The sequence below is a fragment of the Lichenostomus cassidix genome, chromosome 2 (genome assembly GCF_008360975.1).
Source record: "Lichenostomus cassidix isolate B80296 chromosome 2, HeHo_3.0, whole genome shotgun sequence".
Taxonomy (NCBI): domain Eukaryota; kingdom Metazoa; phylum Chordata; class Aves; order Passeriformes; family Meliphagidae; genus Lichenostomus; species Lichenostomus cassidix.
The window spans coordinates 87,719,599-87,736,678 of NC_139482.1; the positions used below are offsets into that span (position 1 = coordinate 87,719,599).

At 40.7% G+C, this 17,080-nt stretch overlaps 1 protein-coding gene across 1 annotated transcript; it reads right to left on the bottom strand.

Moving 5' to 3' along the window:
- Positions 1-835: 835 nt before the first annotated feature.
- Positions 836-16,345, bottom strand: FH (fumarate hydratase). Its single transcript, XM_085052289.1, has 10 exons — positions 16,177-16,345; positions 10,330-10,464; positions 9,488-9,598; positions 7,888-8,064; positions 6,856-7,038; positions 5,698-5,863; positions 3,693-3,896; positions 2,162-2,289; positions 1,591-1,744; positions 836-1,047 (listed from the first exon to the last, which is right to left on the bottom strand). Exons 1-10 carry the CDS (start codon positions 16,303-16,305, stop codon positions 905-907), a joined length of 1,530 nt encoding a protein of 509 aa, XP_084908415.1. The 5' UTR covers positions 16,306-16,345; the 3' UTR covers positions 836-904.
- Between the last annotated feature and the right edge of the window lie 735 nt (positions 16,346-17,080).

Consider the following 17,080-nt stretch of genomic DNA (forward strand, 5'->3'; position numbering starts at 1 on the left):
CCGCCCCGCGGAGGAAGGGCCGGGGAAGCAGGAAGCATCCCGGAGCTCCCACCCTGCTGCATGGCGGTGGGCGTCACTGCCTCTCGGGCCACTCGGAGGCACAGCTGTCCCGCACACGGGAACGCTTTTCTCCCTCAATACAGCCCTTGTAGCCAACTGGTGCCTGCAGCGCCTGCTCGCAGTGTAGATCACCCCCGTACCAGCAGCTCAGCTGATGTGTCTAAAACGCCAGGAAAGCGTGTAAAACCAAAGCCTATCAAAAACGCGCTATGAATCGGAGGTAGCGCGCCGAGCAGGACAAGAGCAGTGACTGTCCCCGTGTTCTTGGCACTGGTGATGCTGCACGTCGAGTGCTGGGTCCAGCTCTGGGCCGCTCAGTTCAGGAAGGACATCGAGGTACTATGAAAGGTCCAGAGAAGGGCAGTGAAGGTAGTAAAGGGTCTGGAGCACTAGTCCTGTGAGGAGCAGCTGGGGGAGCTGGGGGTGTTTAGCCTGGAGAAGGCTCAGGGGAGACCTCACCACTCTCTACAACCACCTGAAAGGAGGCTGTACCAGGGTGGGTCAGCCTCTTCTCCCAGGTAAGAAGTGACAGGACAAGAGGACACAATCTCAAGGTACACTAGAGGAGGTTTAGGCTGGACATTAAAATAGTTTCTTCACAGAAAAGGTGATCAGACATGGGAATGGACTGCCCAGGGAGGTGTTGGAATCACAATCCTCAGAGGTGCTTAAGGAAAGACAGGATGTGGCACTTAGTTCTATGCTCTAGTTGATACAGTTATGTTTGGTCATAGGTTGGACTCAATGATCTCAGAAGTCTTTTCCAACTACTGGATTCCGTGATATCATATTTGTTTTATTTATTTTTTTACAATAAGAACACTTTTTTTTTTTTATACAGAAGTTACTGAGGACCTAACATATCTTTAGGCTTCACCCACTGATCAAACTGGTCTGAAGTAAGGAACCCCAGCTTTAGAGCAGCTTCTTTTAACGTTGTCCCCTCTTTGTGCGCAGTTTTGGCAATCTTGGCTGCTTTATCATATCCTGTTACAAAACAAAGCCAACGAGTTATCCATTTGCAATTTCAGATGATTCATTGGAGGTGAGAGAAAAGTGGGACACTTGGTCTTTGGAGAATTATTTGCTAAGCATTATTACTGCTTAACTCAATTTGCAGGAAATGCACACCAAATATTTACACCAACTCCTAACTTAAAGTGAAAGTAAATTTTGTAATTCCGGTCTTAATTAATTTAGATCAAAGATTTACAGGACCTTCTCTTTTAAAAAAATCTCGTAATATTTCACTCATCACTATTAGAGGTCAGTTTAGGAAAACTGGTACACAAGTTGTCCCAATCTCCTTTTGACTCTAATCACTTCTTTTTCTAATATCCTTGCATGGCCACTGCAAGGAGAACACAACTTTTACAACAGTAAAAGCAATCAGTGATGCTGAAGTAAATTATCTTTTGACTTTACTTGGTCTCCCAAACATTGTGACAATACAAATAAAGCGTACAAAATAATGTTACCATAAAATATTTCAACATCATGTTCTGAGAAGTTTCTGAGCCTTAAACCTACCTATATGTGGGTTCAGTGCTGTTACCAACATCAGAGATTCATTCATCAGTTTGTTGATCCTGTCAGTATTGGCTTGGATTCCAACTACACAGTTGTCAGTGAAAGAAACACACACATCTCCTAGAAGTCTTGCAGAGTTTAAAACGTTTTTGATCTAACAAGACAAAGAAATACCAATCATTTAATTCAGATATTACTAGTTGCACATTCTGGCACCTTTGTTCATAACCAGTGCCCCCACTGCAATATCAACTTATTTAACAGACTGTTTTCCTTCCAGTGTCTAAAGGGGGCCTACAGGGAATCCAGAGAGGGACTGACTCTGTCAGAACTGTAGTGATAGGACAAGGAACAATGGGTACAGAATGAAAGAGCAAAAATTTAGGCTTGATATCAGAAAGAAATTCTTTTCTGGGAGGGTGGTGACATAAGGGAACAGGTTGCCCAGGGATGTTGTGCATGCCCCAGCCCTGGCAGTGTTTGAGTGTCCCCTGAGGATCTTTCTGTCCGTAAGTTATCTGACTGTATAATTACTTAAAAAGTCCTAGACAGTAAAACTTTTTGAGCTTACCATCATGGGCTTAAAGACATTCAGTTCAAAGTGGCCATTGCTTCCTCCTACAGTAACCGCAACGTGATTTCCCATAACTTGGGCTGCCACCATGGTCACAGCTTCACACTGGGTAGGGTTCACTTTTCCTGGTTGGGAAGGGAAAGAAAAAGGTTACCTAAGGAGAATGAAAGGGAGAAACAAACCAATGATCCAACCACCAGCAGCCATTTACCAAATCACATTCAGTAGAAAATGTTTTGCAAGAGGTAACTTGTCTTACTCATCTGTATCTGTGCGCCACAGAAAATAAAAGTATTTCCACAAATGATATTAAATTGACTGTACTATTCCAGTATTTTCAGCTAGGATTTGTAGAATAGCTATGGCTGCTTCAGCAGTCTCCTGAGATTCTCAGAGCTTGATCACATGTGCATGAGCTAAACAGCTGTTCATTACCACCATTCTTAATAATCAAGAGATTATAACCTGTCTTTACATCTGCAAGTTGGCATTTCTGGGAGATCACTAAAAAAACCTCACTCAACCTAAGGAAAGTATTATTTGTTAGAATTACTATGTGATAAAGTTATTACACTTTCTCATAAAAAAACCAAACCAAACAAAAAAAACAACCCCCCCCCAAAAAAAACCACCAAAAAAGGCAAAAAACCCACCCAAAACCCAAAAAACAAAACAACCAAAAAACAAAACAACCAAAATCAAACAAACCCCAAACTAAACAAAGAAACAAAAAAAACCCCAGACACATGAAACAACCCACTCCAAAGCCAACAATCACACCAAGTTAGAGGGGCCTCCCAACAAGTTTGTTTTATGGTTTTATGATTTAATGTTTTAAAACAATCCTACTAAGAACATTCAAACCGTTGTTTGCTTTTTTAAGAGCCAGATATGCTCAGGACCTGTTTCTTTTTTTAATTTATCATATAGGAGAAAATCTTAGAATAGTTTTGGGTGTACAGTATTCATATATACATACTTTTTAGCAGAGGAAAGGTATGATTACTAGTATTATTCCTTTCTTTCTTATCCTCCCATACAATGGGATCATTGCAGAAGGGAAAATGTGAGAACATAGCACTAATGCTAGGAAGACAGAAGTCATGTGATGGTGTTGCTACAATTAATAGATTAAGGATTATGTCAGAAAAGCCTTTACCTAAAGATTGTAGAGATCTTGCAATTCTAAAAGAAGGCTTTGAGAGGTATGCTTGTATTAATAAATAACAATTAATTAATAATATTAATTAATAATAAAATAATAAATAATAATAAATAATTAATAATACAGATACTACTTTCTCCCATACACTTGCTAACCCATAGCTGTGTGCAAGCATTTTTATGAACACAGGTTTTGGTAAAATAGGGCAGTAGATAAAACTTGAGGGAATCATGGACTTACTGGACTTTGTGATGTTGTTTGGAAACATCTGTTAAGAGACAGTGGTCAAAAAAAAAAAAAAAAACAAACACCACAAAAAACCGCAGGTAATTCTTCTCTATGTTTTCTCTGTTTTCTCTGTACCTGGCATGATGCTGCTCCCTGGTTCATTTTCAGGCAGGATGAGTTCTCCCAGCCCAGAGCGCGGTCCAGAACCCAGGAAGCGAATGTCATTAGCTATTTTCATCAGACTGCATGCCACTGTGTTCATGGCTCCACTGAGCTCCACCAGAGCATCATGAGCTGCAAGAGCTTCAAACTTATTTGGAGCAGTGACAAAAGGCAAACCTACAGGGAGAGGGCATAAACATTAAGCCAGTGAAGCGCTGCCTGGCAGACATAAACCAGACAATCAAACACATAACTAGCTTAATAAAAATTAAAAATTAATAGCACTGTAACACATCTCTTTCCCCTAGAGCTTTCTTCACAAATGTATTTCTTAATCAAATTAAAAACAAAAAGACACAATAAAAACTATTAAAAACATAGAAGAGTATAAAATTTTAGTATCTACCTACAACGAAGGTACAAATTTCAAGCTTCCATAGTGTTGCATTCTAAGCACTGCTTCTGCACCACAGTAGTTTGTGAATGTCAATAATCTTTCAGAAGTTAGCCCAACTTACACATTTCTTGCATTAAATCAAATTAGATACTTTAGATTGTTAAATGCTGTGATGCTTTCAGTTATAAAAATAGATTTTTTGCAGCACAGTGCAGGCATTAGGGCAAATAAGAAGTAATCACAATGAAATTAACTACTGAAAGAAAAAAAGAGGCATCTCAGTATCAGGACAGGAAGGGAAAAATAAACTAGAAAATAAGAAAAAATAAGAAAATAAAGAGAAAAATGAGCCAGAACATGAGAAGCTGGTTCAGACTTACGAAGATGCCTGCCAACAGCAAAAGCACAGGAGCAATGGAAGGAACAGCTCTGTTTATATTAATCAAATGCCTGAGATTGAAGCCTAGGTTCCATAATCAACAACATTCCTTCAGGACTTTGCCCTGGAAGGACAGTTCCAGCAGAATGCTATGAGTGGTTACAGACATCAGACTGACTCATGGTTGGATTTCTGCCCCCTAGAACCACTGATCTGAGCTTTCAGCACTAGTTTGAAGGAGAGCAGCATAATTCCCATAACTTCTAGTGTTTTGCACTTCCTGACAAACACCAAACCCCACCCACTTTGCACGGACTTCTGAACTACACAGCTGCCTTCTCAGTTGCAGAGATCTTTCCAAACCTTTTCTTTTGTCCTTGCCAATAAACATTCTCTGTAAGAGCACGTGGAACTTCAGGAGTGTACCCTATATCCATACAACCTGCCCACAGAGGACACAAAGCATCCACTGAGATGGGAGAGCTTCCTAACACCACCCAAACATGCCCTGTACTGCTCCTGGCAGCTGTTGTTTACAGCAAGTTAATTCTTTCTCAGGGTACAAGAAAGTCTTCACCCTTCTGAAAGACACTGAAAAACAGATCCATTAAAACAAGTTTCAGATTTTACAGCAAATGTAAATGACAGATGTACACATTTGTTTGGAGAGCATTTTAAAAACTGATACCGTGGCACAAAAATCCCATTTACAGATCAAAAACCTCAATTGCACTATAAGTTATGTTTTAAGATCTAGAAAGACAGAATCAAAAAAAAATCAGTTAACTTTTACTCTTTCATATGAAAAAAACCAGAGTGGCTTTGGAAGCGTTTTTTTCCCTTCTTTTGTGCCAAGTCACTGTAAATTAAGAGAGCCAGAGGAGCAAAGATCAAGACAGAAGCATTATGTTGGGCTAATAATAGAAGTCTGAAACTGTATCCATATGCAAAGAGCCTTACTCAGATAGGCATCATAATTTCAGTCACTATTAATGCACTGAGTATGATTATAAAAACACATTTCACAAAAACTCTGAAGTTGAAGGCATATAACACATGGCATTAACAAACATTTCATGTTAAAATACAAATACAATTTAAGCTTTTGAGAAGTATGGAAACTGAAAAGGTGCAGTTAGAATTTGACTGTATGCTTCATACACTGCTTTGCTGATAACTCACTCCTCAGTATCATTCCTCACCTGTCAGTTCAGCCACTTTAGCAGCAACTTTCTCAGCAAAGCCAATTCTTGTGTTCAATCCTGTGCCAACTGCAGTCCCACCAGCTGCCAGCTGATACACTCTTGGCATGGTGGATTCAATCCTAGCCACACCATATTTAATTTGTTGCACATAGCCACTAAATTCCTTCAAAAGAAAGGAGGATGAAGTTAGGGAACTAAGACAACAACCAAGAATAAGCAGCTAGATTACTTTAGATTTTTAACATGATTTGACTAATTTCTTTAAAAACCTGAAGACACTGAATGTCACCCAAATGCTAAATCTAAGCATGTTTTCATTAACAGGGAAAGTATACAGCTATTAAAAGACTGCTCCCATGCTACAAAGAAATATACATAAAGCCAATCTTAACATATAAAAATATACATATAATGCATCTTTCTCTCACCTTTTATCTCAGTTGTGTACTTAGCAGGATCTGATTCCATAGAAAATCAGCTCCAAGGTTAAATGAATATTCTCAAAGTACAAATAGAGAAATGGATCTTGGGCTTTGTCCACTTAATTTTAGTTAGTAAAAACCCCACCTGGGCATTCTTGGGAAAAATCCATACATTTTACCTGGATTTCTATCAATTCAGTTTAATTCATCACCAAATTACTTTAATATAAACCATTCCTGACAATATGATAATATTTGCACATATACATATATTTTATATTCACACATACATACACACAGGATCATGCATTAAAGATTTGCATTCAAAATACTTAGTGTGTGTGTGTTGGCAAAACATTTTTTTATATATATTTAACAGACTACAGGCTACAGCTACTTCTTCCATGCAATGTCAAAGTAACAGAAAAACTGTGCAGGGTTATTTGGTGATAAAACATCATTTAAAAACAATTTATATTGTAGTACTGTTAGAAGTAAAGCACATATGGAAAAAAAAAAGAAGAAAAATTATGATATATGTACTAGAGTACAGCATATCCAGCAAACTCCAGTACAGACTAAAAATACTCAGACTGAGATTCAGCCAGTTTGCTGTATTTTCTCTTAAAATTTAATTAAACTTAACTTAAACTTAATCCTTAAGTTTGACTTAATTTCCTCCAACACATTTACAAGAATTTTCCAAAGAAATGCACTAGTTTTTCTTTTTTACCTGTCCAAGTGTAAGTGGAACAGCATCTTGCGTATGAGTGCGCCCTATTTTTATGATTTGGGAAAACTCTTTGGATTTCCCTTCGAGTGCATTCTGTAGCTTCTTTAGTCCAGGTAACAACACCTCATTAACCTCCTGGGCAGCAGCAATGTGCATTGCTGTTGGGAAAGTGTCATTTGAACTCTGTGGAGAAAATTCAGGAAATTAATTTACAAGCTTTTCTCACCATTGCTGCTGTAAGATGTACCTATATGGCTTTATTCTCTTTATTTCATAGACAATTAGAAACTAAAATAAGTAAGCAACTCAGGAGTGTTCCACAAGATCAGTTCCTTTTTGATAAATCAATTTTTTATGACTTATCATTTATTTTTTATGACTTATTATGGTGGTATTTTTATGACTTATTATTTAACACCCACAGAGAGTTAAATTGTATAGATTGTTCACAACAACCTTGTGACAAAGAAAAGAAAAATAATTACCACAGCAGTTAAGAGAGATGGCTAACAAATGGACAGATGATTTTAAAGGAATTGTAGGTGACTTTAAAACACACTCGTGTTGCTTTGATAATGTTAAATCCATAATTCACAGGATACTGAGAAACCACAAAGGATCAGGAAGGAAAACAGCCAAGTCAGTGGCTTAATATTTCCTTCAGATTAGGAGAAGTTTAAGAGTGAAGTATAATAAAAATGTCTACTATGATCCAACTTTTAGAACCTGGACCTATATTTAACTTCTTTAAGACTGCAGCAGTGGTTGTCACAAGGCCACCTCTAATACATTATGTGTGAATTTATCTATCATGAATGAGTTCAAAGTTTTTAATCTGAAAAGCTCATAGTGTCACTGACAAGCATCTTAAAGTTCCTTTGAACTGAAATAAAACAGAAAATTGTTGCCACAGTTGTCCACAAAACTTTTTTTTTTTTTAATCTAACCAGTGGATACAAGAAAACTCAAAATTCACAATTCAAAGACATAAAACTTTTGAAATTTAAAGCAGTATAATACAAGTGTAACAACCTGGCTTTTGTTAACATGATCATTTGGATGAACTGGCTTTTTGCTTCCCAGTGTGCCCCCCATTATCTCAATGGCTCTGTTACTGATGACTTCATTGACATTCATATTGGTTTGAGTTCCAGAACCAGTCTGCCACACCACCAAAGGGAAGTGATCATTTAATTTTCCTTCAGCTACCTATAATGGAAAAAAGAGAGAAAAATTGTTCCATGAGGAAAAAAAACAAACATAAACCTGAAAATTTTATTGCCATAATTAAAATTATGCTCTCCATTATATATTTAAGTCTACATATAACAATGGTAAATTTACACTAGCATAATTAAGAGGGTTTTATGTAATACCTGATATTAAAAGGGAAAAAAATTTACTCTGCTTTTTGAAGACACTGAATTGGGAAATACAGATATATATAGAATTGGACTTCATGTTTTTACAGACATAGAAAGCAAATATTTTTAAAACATATTTTAGGTTACATCTTCTCTCAGTGTAACTGGACTTTGATATTTCTCAATAAAGAAATTCCATACAGGGAAGTTCCAGACCTCTTACACCTGTAGACATTACATGTTGCACCAACAAAACCAGCAGATGGCTGCTAGTATCAAACACCTCCTTCCTGTAAGGTACTCTCCTGTTTGATCAACATCTTTTGGAGCCTGCTGAATCTTAGACATTTAGAAAGTTTTCTAAACATGTGTTTGTGATACTATCAAAATCTGTGCCAAGAAGTATCACCCCCATGCATATTAGCCTCAGAAAAACAAAGGATCTGTTATCACAACTCTGAGGCTAGATAACCAGATTACCAGCATACATCAGTCCTCCTGCAATCATGCTTTTCAAAAAAGAATCTTCTCTATTCCCCATCTTATACAGGGGCAATGTTCCCACCTCCAAGAGTAACTTGATTCCTCTATTTAAGTTGTATTAGAAAATTATTTTGGAGGTGACGGAAAGGATATCATGGCAGAGGTGTTTTTAAAATACAACAAAAAAAAGCCACAAACAACTTTTAGAATTTATGAATCTAAACTAAGGAGCCTTAATCCACCAAAACTTCTAATCCACCTTTAACTAGGGGAACCCTAGAAACCACAAGAAGAGCCTGGACATATTCTGGAGTTCTCCAAAGCTATTGAATCTTGGGACTTAAGGTGCTACACATGGTAGGAAGAGAATAAGGCTTCTACAAACACTGAAATATTTTTAAGCTAGTATGAACAAGAAAACTCTGTTAAAAGTGCAGAGATTAACAGATAAAAACAGATAAAAACAGATAAAAACCAAATCAACAAATCAGTTGATTTATACAAAGTAAAACACCTGATATTATCGCACCTCAAACAATGGTCACTCACAACTCTGCACTTGGGTGGCATTTATCAACATGTATTTGAACATCCTATCATTTCTTTACATGCAAGAAAGAAAACAGTAAAATATTATATGAAGTCAATGGTATCTGGAAAACAAGATTTACTAACCAGAAGTGCCTTCCTGTAACAATCTGAGAAATGCCAATGCCCCAACCTCCTGTGAAAAGCTTAACAAAAATACAGGGGCAGTTCTAGTATTTTGAACAGCAGGTTCCTACCTCAGTTGCTGCCTGTACAATGGCTTTAGCAATCTTTGGGTCGAGACCATAGTCTTGATTTACTTCAGCAGCTGCTCTCTTCAAGATGCCAAAAGCCCTTATAACTTGGACCTGAGACATAGGAGTAAGTTTAAATACACAATTTCTTTCCTCCAAGGGACATGTTAGCAATTTATAGGGCATGTCTAGTTCTAAACAGAACTCCTTCTGATCTTAAATCCAGCAGTAGTCCATCAACCAAACCAGAGAGCAACCAGGTCATCTGACCTATGCTCCCACTCACAGCAACATTCACCCAAGCAGTCCAGAGGGCAGCACACAGCTTTTTTTGCAAGCCCAGGTATGCTCTGTGTATCAAAAGTTACATGCATTAGAACTGAACTGGTTCCATCTCTAAAAGCCTTTTGAGGGAAAACTGACATATTTCAGTACACAAAAAGTCAGTGTATGACAAAGCACATGCACATTAATGGTCTATGCACAGCTACATGTGACAAATTAAGTTTATATCAATTCATGCTATGCCAGACAACTTCAATAACAAACTGTATAAATGCTACATCAGACAAATTCCATTTGCTTTTTCATCTTTGTAATTTTTATTTTTATTGACCCTGGTTATTAAAAAATAAAGCAACACCATAAAATTATTCAAAAGCAATATTCAATTTATTTAAATTCAACAAGAACTACTTCTACCAGGACAATATAGTGCCATTTTCTACCTTTAATTAAAATTCAAAGTTGCTCACACTTCCAGCAAAAGCCTAAGAAGAAGATATTCTCTTTCACATCTAAAACATACTCTAGAGAAGAAGAAAACACAGATTTGAATTACTTACTGGCATCCTTTCTGAAACACCTCCAATCTTGAAGTTCATTGTAGATCTTACAGTCTGGGCACCATAGTATTTGTCACTTGGGACCTTCAGTTCACCAAAGGTATCATACTCTATCCTAAATGCCTCTTTAGTTGACTGTGGAAAAGGAAAAAAAAAAATCAAACACTGTCAGTAAGTATATTCTTTTTGAAAGCAGTAGTCAAGAAAAAGAGGTTCAAGAAGAGGGAAAAAAATACACAGACATGCAGCTAGTCATAGGTATTTTTCTAATTATATTTTCAAAGTTGAGATATTTTTCTAGTTTGAGCACCTGTCTCACTAAATGCCCCAACTGCAAACAGCGTGTACCACAGCTGACCCATGTGACAAGCATCACTACAAGGCTGAAGACCTCGGGTGCTCACTGCATGAAACCCCATCTTGATAAAAGACTCTGATTCTCCTTTTCAAAGAATTAGTTACTTAGTTTACAATTTACAGAACGTGTGTTTTGTTAAAACCCACCTGAAGAAGTAGCATGGTAAGAATTCGGGCAGCATCCAACTGATACACACGTAACACTACTCCTATTTGAAATCCACACTACATGCAACACTTAATACTGGAAGGGAGCAACTGACTAATGCATTAACTGACCATTAATTATCCTTTCTAGCTTAATAAACCAGTAACACAGTTGCTCTCTAGCTGTGCAACACAAAGGAACTATCTAGGTATATTATGTGCAATATTTACATATGGTAATGTTTCTGTGCCATGTATACATCTAGCATCTATTGTTATCTAACACAGGCACTGGTAAATTAATTTTAGCTGAATTAATTCCCAAAAAAGTAATTCTTTACTTTTTGTAGAACAGCCCATCAATTTGTGATGATGCAATCACACTCAAATGCAGCCCTAGAAATATTATGGAACTGGAAAGGAAGCAAGAGCAGTTTGCTCTTCCTCTTCCCACACCTTGGTCAGCAAAGTCTCAACTTTCTGTTCTTTCAGAGTCTTCAGGAAGGGGCAGAAGTCTTTTTCATCTCTTTCTCATGGACAGAGTAAAACAATCTCAGCCCTGCAGTTAGAGTATCTACATATACAATGCTGAGTTCCTGACCTAACCACGACCCTTGGGAGTGAGTCCTTGGGAAGCCTCTTGTCAACAGATTCAAGTCAGTATTGCAGTGCAGTGAAAGAAGAAAATCAGATGCAAGGAACTATCTAGAAAAGTAGAAGATACAAACAGAAGCACTGCTGGGCCATCATGGTTCATCAACAGGTCTTTGTGCAGATTTGGTTTTTCATCTCCAAAGCGTGTATTACTGGAAACAGTTCAAAGGCAATGAAATTGATAAAAGGTAAGGAACAGCTTTCTTAAGACAAATTACTTTTTTGTTCAGAAAAAAGAGAACCTGAGAATTGAAGGAAAACTGAGGGATAACCAGTATTAGCTGCTCATTGTCTCTTCCAACAGAAGACACAGGAGCCCTAACATGCCTGTGGGAGTCAGGTTCAAAGCAAGGGAAAGGGAGCAGCTCATCACACAAGTCACAGACTGTGTGAAACTCCTTGCCAGCTGATGCTGAGAATGCAAGAAGTCCACAAGCCTTGAGGGAAGATAAGCCCTCAAAAGAAAGAGCTAAACTAGGTTATTCTACAGACAAACCACAGACTCAGGAAAACCCCTGATGTGAAAATCATAGAATCATCAAGGTGGGAAAAGTCCTCCAACATCATTAAGTCCAACCTCTGACCAAACATCACCGTGACAACAAAACCATAGCACTAAGTGCCACATCCAGTCATTTCATAAACATTTCCAGGGATGGTGATTCCACCACTTCCTGGGCACCCCATTCCAATGTCTGATCACCCTTCCAGTGGAGCTCTTCCTGATGTCCAACATGAACCTTCCCTGGTGCAGCCTGAGGCCATTTCCTCTCATCCTGTCACTAGTTGCTTGGGAGAAGAGGCCAACCTTCTACAGCCTCCTTTCAGGTGGCTGTAGAGAGCGATAAGGTACCCCCAAGTTTCCTTTTCTCCAGGCTAAATAACGCCAGCTCCCTCAGCTGCTCCTCACAGGACTTGTGCTCCAGACCCTTCAACAGCTTCATTGCCATTCTCTGGACTCACTCCAGCACCTCACTATCCTTCCTGAATTGAGAGGCCCAGAACTGAACACAGTACTTGAGGTGGGACCTCAGCAGTGCCTAGTACATAAGGAGTTTGGGTCAGAAGATGGGGAAAGCACTGTCTATGGTCACGCAGCTCTTACTCTTCTCTAGGAGTCCACTTCTGAAGTCAGACTGTTCCTCTCTCTTCTTGGTTCATTTTACTCGCTCCTTCTTTAGTGGGTCTCAGTGTTCTTTCACAGGAGCACAGCTTGGTCAGAGGGTCATGGCCAGAACACCCTCTCCAGCAGCCCTGACCTTCTGCCTGCCCAGGTTTGCATCACTGTGGATGGCAAGCTGCAGGCAGGGAGGGCGAAGTGTCCCAGCCTTTTTATTGTCCTAAGCATCATTCCCAGCCAGATGGAGACACTCTGCCATCAGGTACCATCAGTCACATACCAAAGACACCAGCTCTGCTCACTTTGAGTACTCAGTGAGGAGGTGGTGCCTGTGAACTGAAGAAACTGCAGCCCAGCCCACAACAAGGGTTAGCTCTCACATTGCTGTCCCCCTCCCCACATCTTGTGTTTTGGCTGATGCTCTCCCAAGCACTGACTCCACAAGAATAGAAAGCTTAGTGTGGAACAGTATGTCATTCCTATGCTCTTTAATCCCCTTTATCCTGCTTGAGTTGCTTAGCATTCATTTACATGCTAACAAGAAAGAGAACATAGTAAATGCTTCTTTGGCATATTACTACCAAAAATGTTTAACAGGGATGCTTGTGGGTCTTACTGTACACATGCACACATTAATATTCCAACAGTCGGGATGATTGACTCACAATCTTCAAAATCCCTGCTTTTGACATTTGGACACCTTGTAAAAGCACACAATGTCAAGCTTTCACAGAGCTGGATAAGCAGAACCAATTCAGCTCCAAGCCCAGCACTCAAAATCATCAGTGGTTTAAATTAACAAAAGTATTCACCCTCAAACAATACACAAAGTTAAACCACCTGTAACCTTTTGGACATAAAGGCTAGCAGTTGCACAACTGATTCCTCAAACTTACATAATTCCAATGTCAACAACAGTGAAACAAAGACAAATAGGATCAGTACATCTTCATTAAAGTACTTTTCAACAATGAAATCATTATTAAAAAACAATCTACTTTCCTAGCCAATTCCACATTCATAAATTCCAACGAAGTTAATAGGACTAGGTACTTTAAGATGAATGCAATTTGCTGATTCCTTAAGTAAGAGGTGCCATCAGGTAAAAAAGCCAAGTGATATTTTTCATATAGACTGAAGTAACTGAGCTGCAGCATTACCCTCAGACTGGTGCAGCAGCCTGCAGCAGCCACTGTCTGAACGTGAATGTAACAAACATGATTCCCTCACTCCTCAGCCAGAATTCAACCTCTTGAGTGGCTTTACGAGCTGAAGGTCCCAGTTCCTGTATGCAAAGCAGTTTCTGCAGTCAGTCCCTGACCCAGAGGACCAGCTGCAAAATGGTGCATCAGCACAATCTCATCAACCCTCTACTCCCCCTTCCTGGGCCTCAGGAGAAGCCAAAAGGAGACTTGGAAACTCTGCCAAAAGCCAAGGCAAACTCCTGTGCTCACCTAGTTTCCATCCTAGCTACAAGCAAGGCTCTGCTCACAACCAGTGTTCCTCACATTTATAAATTTATTTTTTTTTCCTTAGAAGGCCTGACAAAGTATGCTCAGCCCTCCAAAATCCCTAGAAAACACAGTCCAAAGCTTGCAGAGTTAGGCAAACAGACCTGTACTGCCTTGTTGCAGGGAACTGATCAGAACTGATTGCATCATAACACATCAGAGATACTCAAATGGCAGAACTGCTGCAATAATGCTTCCTGTGGAAAATTACATTCTGATTTATGGATGCAGCAACCTTTGGATACAAGTATTTAAATTCATAGAACCATCATTTTTAGCATGTCAAAAACAATCTTTCAAGGCTGTCAGAGTATGTAATTTCTGTTCAACTGCTCTCTTTAGCAGATGAAGAATTCTTCCATTTTTAAGCATTGCTCCTCTTTCATAACATAATTTGAGTCACAAATTCTGAAATTTACCTTTTATAACCCAAACATTTTACAATGTTCAGCTACAGAAGGACCATTATGACAATTCCATTTAAAATATCTTTTGCAGTTTACCTCTAAGTAAAGGCAACACAACAAACATACCAGGACAGCACGAGTATTTGGTTATATCTACATACACAACGTGTTTTAAAACAACTTTTGCTACTGAGAAAATCTCTACAAACATTAAAAAGTGATGGCTTGGGTTTGTTGGGTGGCTGTTTGGGTTTTTTTTTAATTTAAATACTGGTTAGTACCTTTTTAGTATCCTTTGGTGGTTCTTCTTTTACATAAAAACATACAGAACTTTTCCTGTAAGAATTCAACAGCTGCCCGACTTCCAAATTCATGGAGAGATGTTTTGTTTTACCTAGTGCTGTTATTTAAACCCAAGGAACTGACAATACACACAGGACTGGTCACATTTCTGACCTGCAAAGAGCAAAACACATCTCGTTCTTGTACGATTGCAGCCCTTCATAAATAGCAGGCTTTCAGCAAACGAATGAAGGCTGTGATCTATAATGTTTTTCTCAGACGATGTCAAATGGCAAAATAAAAAAGAGAACTATCCAACAGGCCAGTGGTTTGAGTTACATAGTTTGCTCTGACACCAGTTTTCTTATGCAGGTAAGTTTCACCCACCATGAAGTTTTCTCACTCGTTGGGGTGCTTGCTCTTTTAAACGCTACTTTTTACACCTTAATCAATATCACAGATTGAAAACTAATGTTTTAGATAAATTTATTAACTAATTCAGTAAACTAAGGAATCAATAAAATCGCAAACACATCTCTTACTGCTGAAATTCTTCTGACAGTCTCAATTACCTCGTTGTTTTAAGGAGTGAACTCACGAACAGGCACCTGTGACTAAGGCTTCCCTGCAACATCCTACGTGTTAGTACTGACATTTGAAGTTCCTTATCCGAATAGTGGTTCTGTTTCTGTGTTGAACCACATGCAACAACCAAGTCCACTCGCGTCTGAGCCCGAAAATAAATTTATTATATATGAACATCTACTGATGATGCCTGCTACAAGTACCAGGCAGTTCTCAGCTTAAAGCTCCCTAGTTTTCCGACAGGCCCAAAGCTACTCCAGTGAGGAACATTCCCATTCTTGTGAGGATACAACTGTTTGTTTTTTGTAATTCAGCAGCTCCCAGGAAGGGCCTACAATTCCCGCGGCAGCAGCTGCCGAGCACAGCGCTGTGAGGCGGGTCCTGCACCTTCCCTACCGCAGGATGCCCGCCCTGCCCGCCCACACCGGGCCTTGCTCGGGGCGTGAATCTCACCCGAGCAGCGCCACGGGAGAGCTGCGCGCTGCCCATCCCGGCCTGCCCGGCAGCGCCTGCCGAGCGGGGCCGAGCCCGGCCGGCGCTGCCGCAGAACGGTGCGGGAAACGCCGCCAAAGCCCGGCAGGGGATGGCGGCCACGTCTCTCCCGGTGCCGGTGCGCTCCCGACGGAGCAGCACGCGGGATTAAAGCCCCGGCCCTGCCGGCGGCTCCGCTCCCCCGCCAGCGCCCGCTCTCCGTTGCCCGCCAGGGCGGGGGCGGAGCGAGGGCGGCGGCGGCCGGCGGTGGCACTTAGAGGTCACGGCTGCCCGCTCCCCGCCCGGGGCTTACCATGGCGGCGCGGCGCGGCGGCGGGATCCAGCGGCCGGGGCTGGCGGCAGGCAGCGGGGCCGGCGGGCAGGAGAGCAGGAGGCCGGCGGAGCGGCCGAGGCGGCGGCAGGCGCGGAGTGAGCGGTGCATGGTGGCGGGGGGCCGGCAGCACCGCGGGGGCGGGAGGTGCGGCGGGACCGCCCCGGACGAGCGTCACGCTGCCGCCGGCGCCCGGCCCCGGAGGCTCCGCCGCGCCAATCGGCGCTGCAGCAGCGGCGGCGGGTGAGTGAGCCTTGGGGCGAGTCCAACCGGCCTGGGAAAACCCGGGGAAAAGCGCCCGCCCCGGGCGAAGGGCAGCGGGAAAAGCGCTGCAACAGCGATTTCCCTACGAGGGGAAAAAAAGCATGAGCTTGTTCTGCCTTACTGTAGCCTTTTCAAAGATGTATAAAACCTTATTCCCCCTTCCTAACGACAGTCAAGGCTCCTTTTGTAAATAAAGGCCAAGTCAGGTACAGTCTCTTTACTTCCTGCCCAAGAAGGCAGAGTGCTCCGAAGTGCTCCATCTCTCCCTGGTGCAAAGTGCAGAAACCCTTCAAGAGTGAAAGGTGTATTCCATTTTTCCGCCCACCAGCAGCAACATTCCAACACTTCAGGTTTTCCAACATTCTGGGGTTTTTTTCCAACAGCAGCCAACATTCAGCCGTTAACATTTTTTTGGTCAAACACTGAGAACATTGAAATGCAGTCTGCATAGTTACACTGAAGTTTTACAACTATGTTATTCACAAAAATGCTGCCAGAACCTGCTCTAGTAATGCCTTACAAGTTACACCTTGGCACTAAATGCACATTGAATTTGAGTCTTGTAACCTTAAATATTTAGGCAAGTCTTCTGCCCCTTGGCTCCTCTGAGAAAAGACAGTTT

What these genes read in the sequence shown, in the direction of transcription:
- FH (XM_085052289.1), bottom strand. Translation starts at nt 16,305, where the DNA reads ATGCACCGCTCACTCCGCGCCTGCCGCCGCCTCGGCCGCTCCGCCGGC. An exon ending in AGGGAGCAGCATCATGCCAG is followed by an intron (nt 2,290 to 3,692) that starts GTACAGAGAAAA and finishes CTTCCCAACCAG; the next exon opens with GAAAAGTGAACCCTACCCAG. An exon ending in ATGTCTTTAAGCCCATGATG is followed by an intron (nt 1,745 to 2,161) that starts GTAAGCTCAAAA and finishes TTGTCTTGTTAG; the next exon opens with ATCAAAAACGTTTTAAACTC.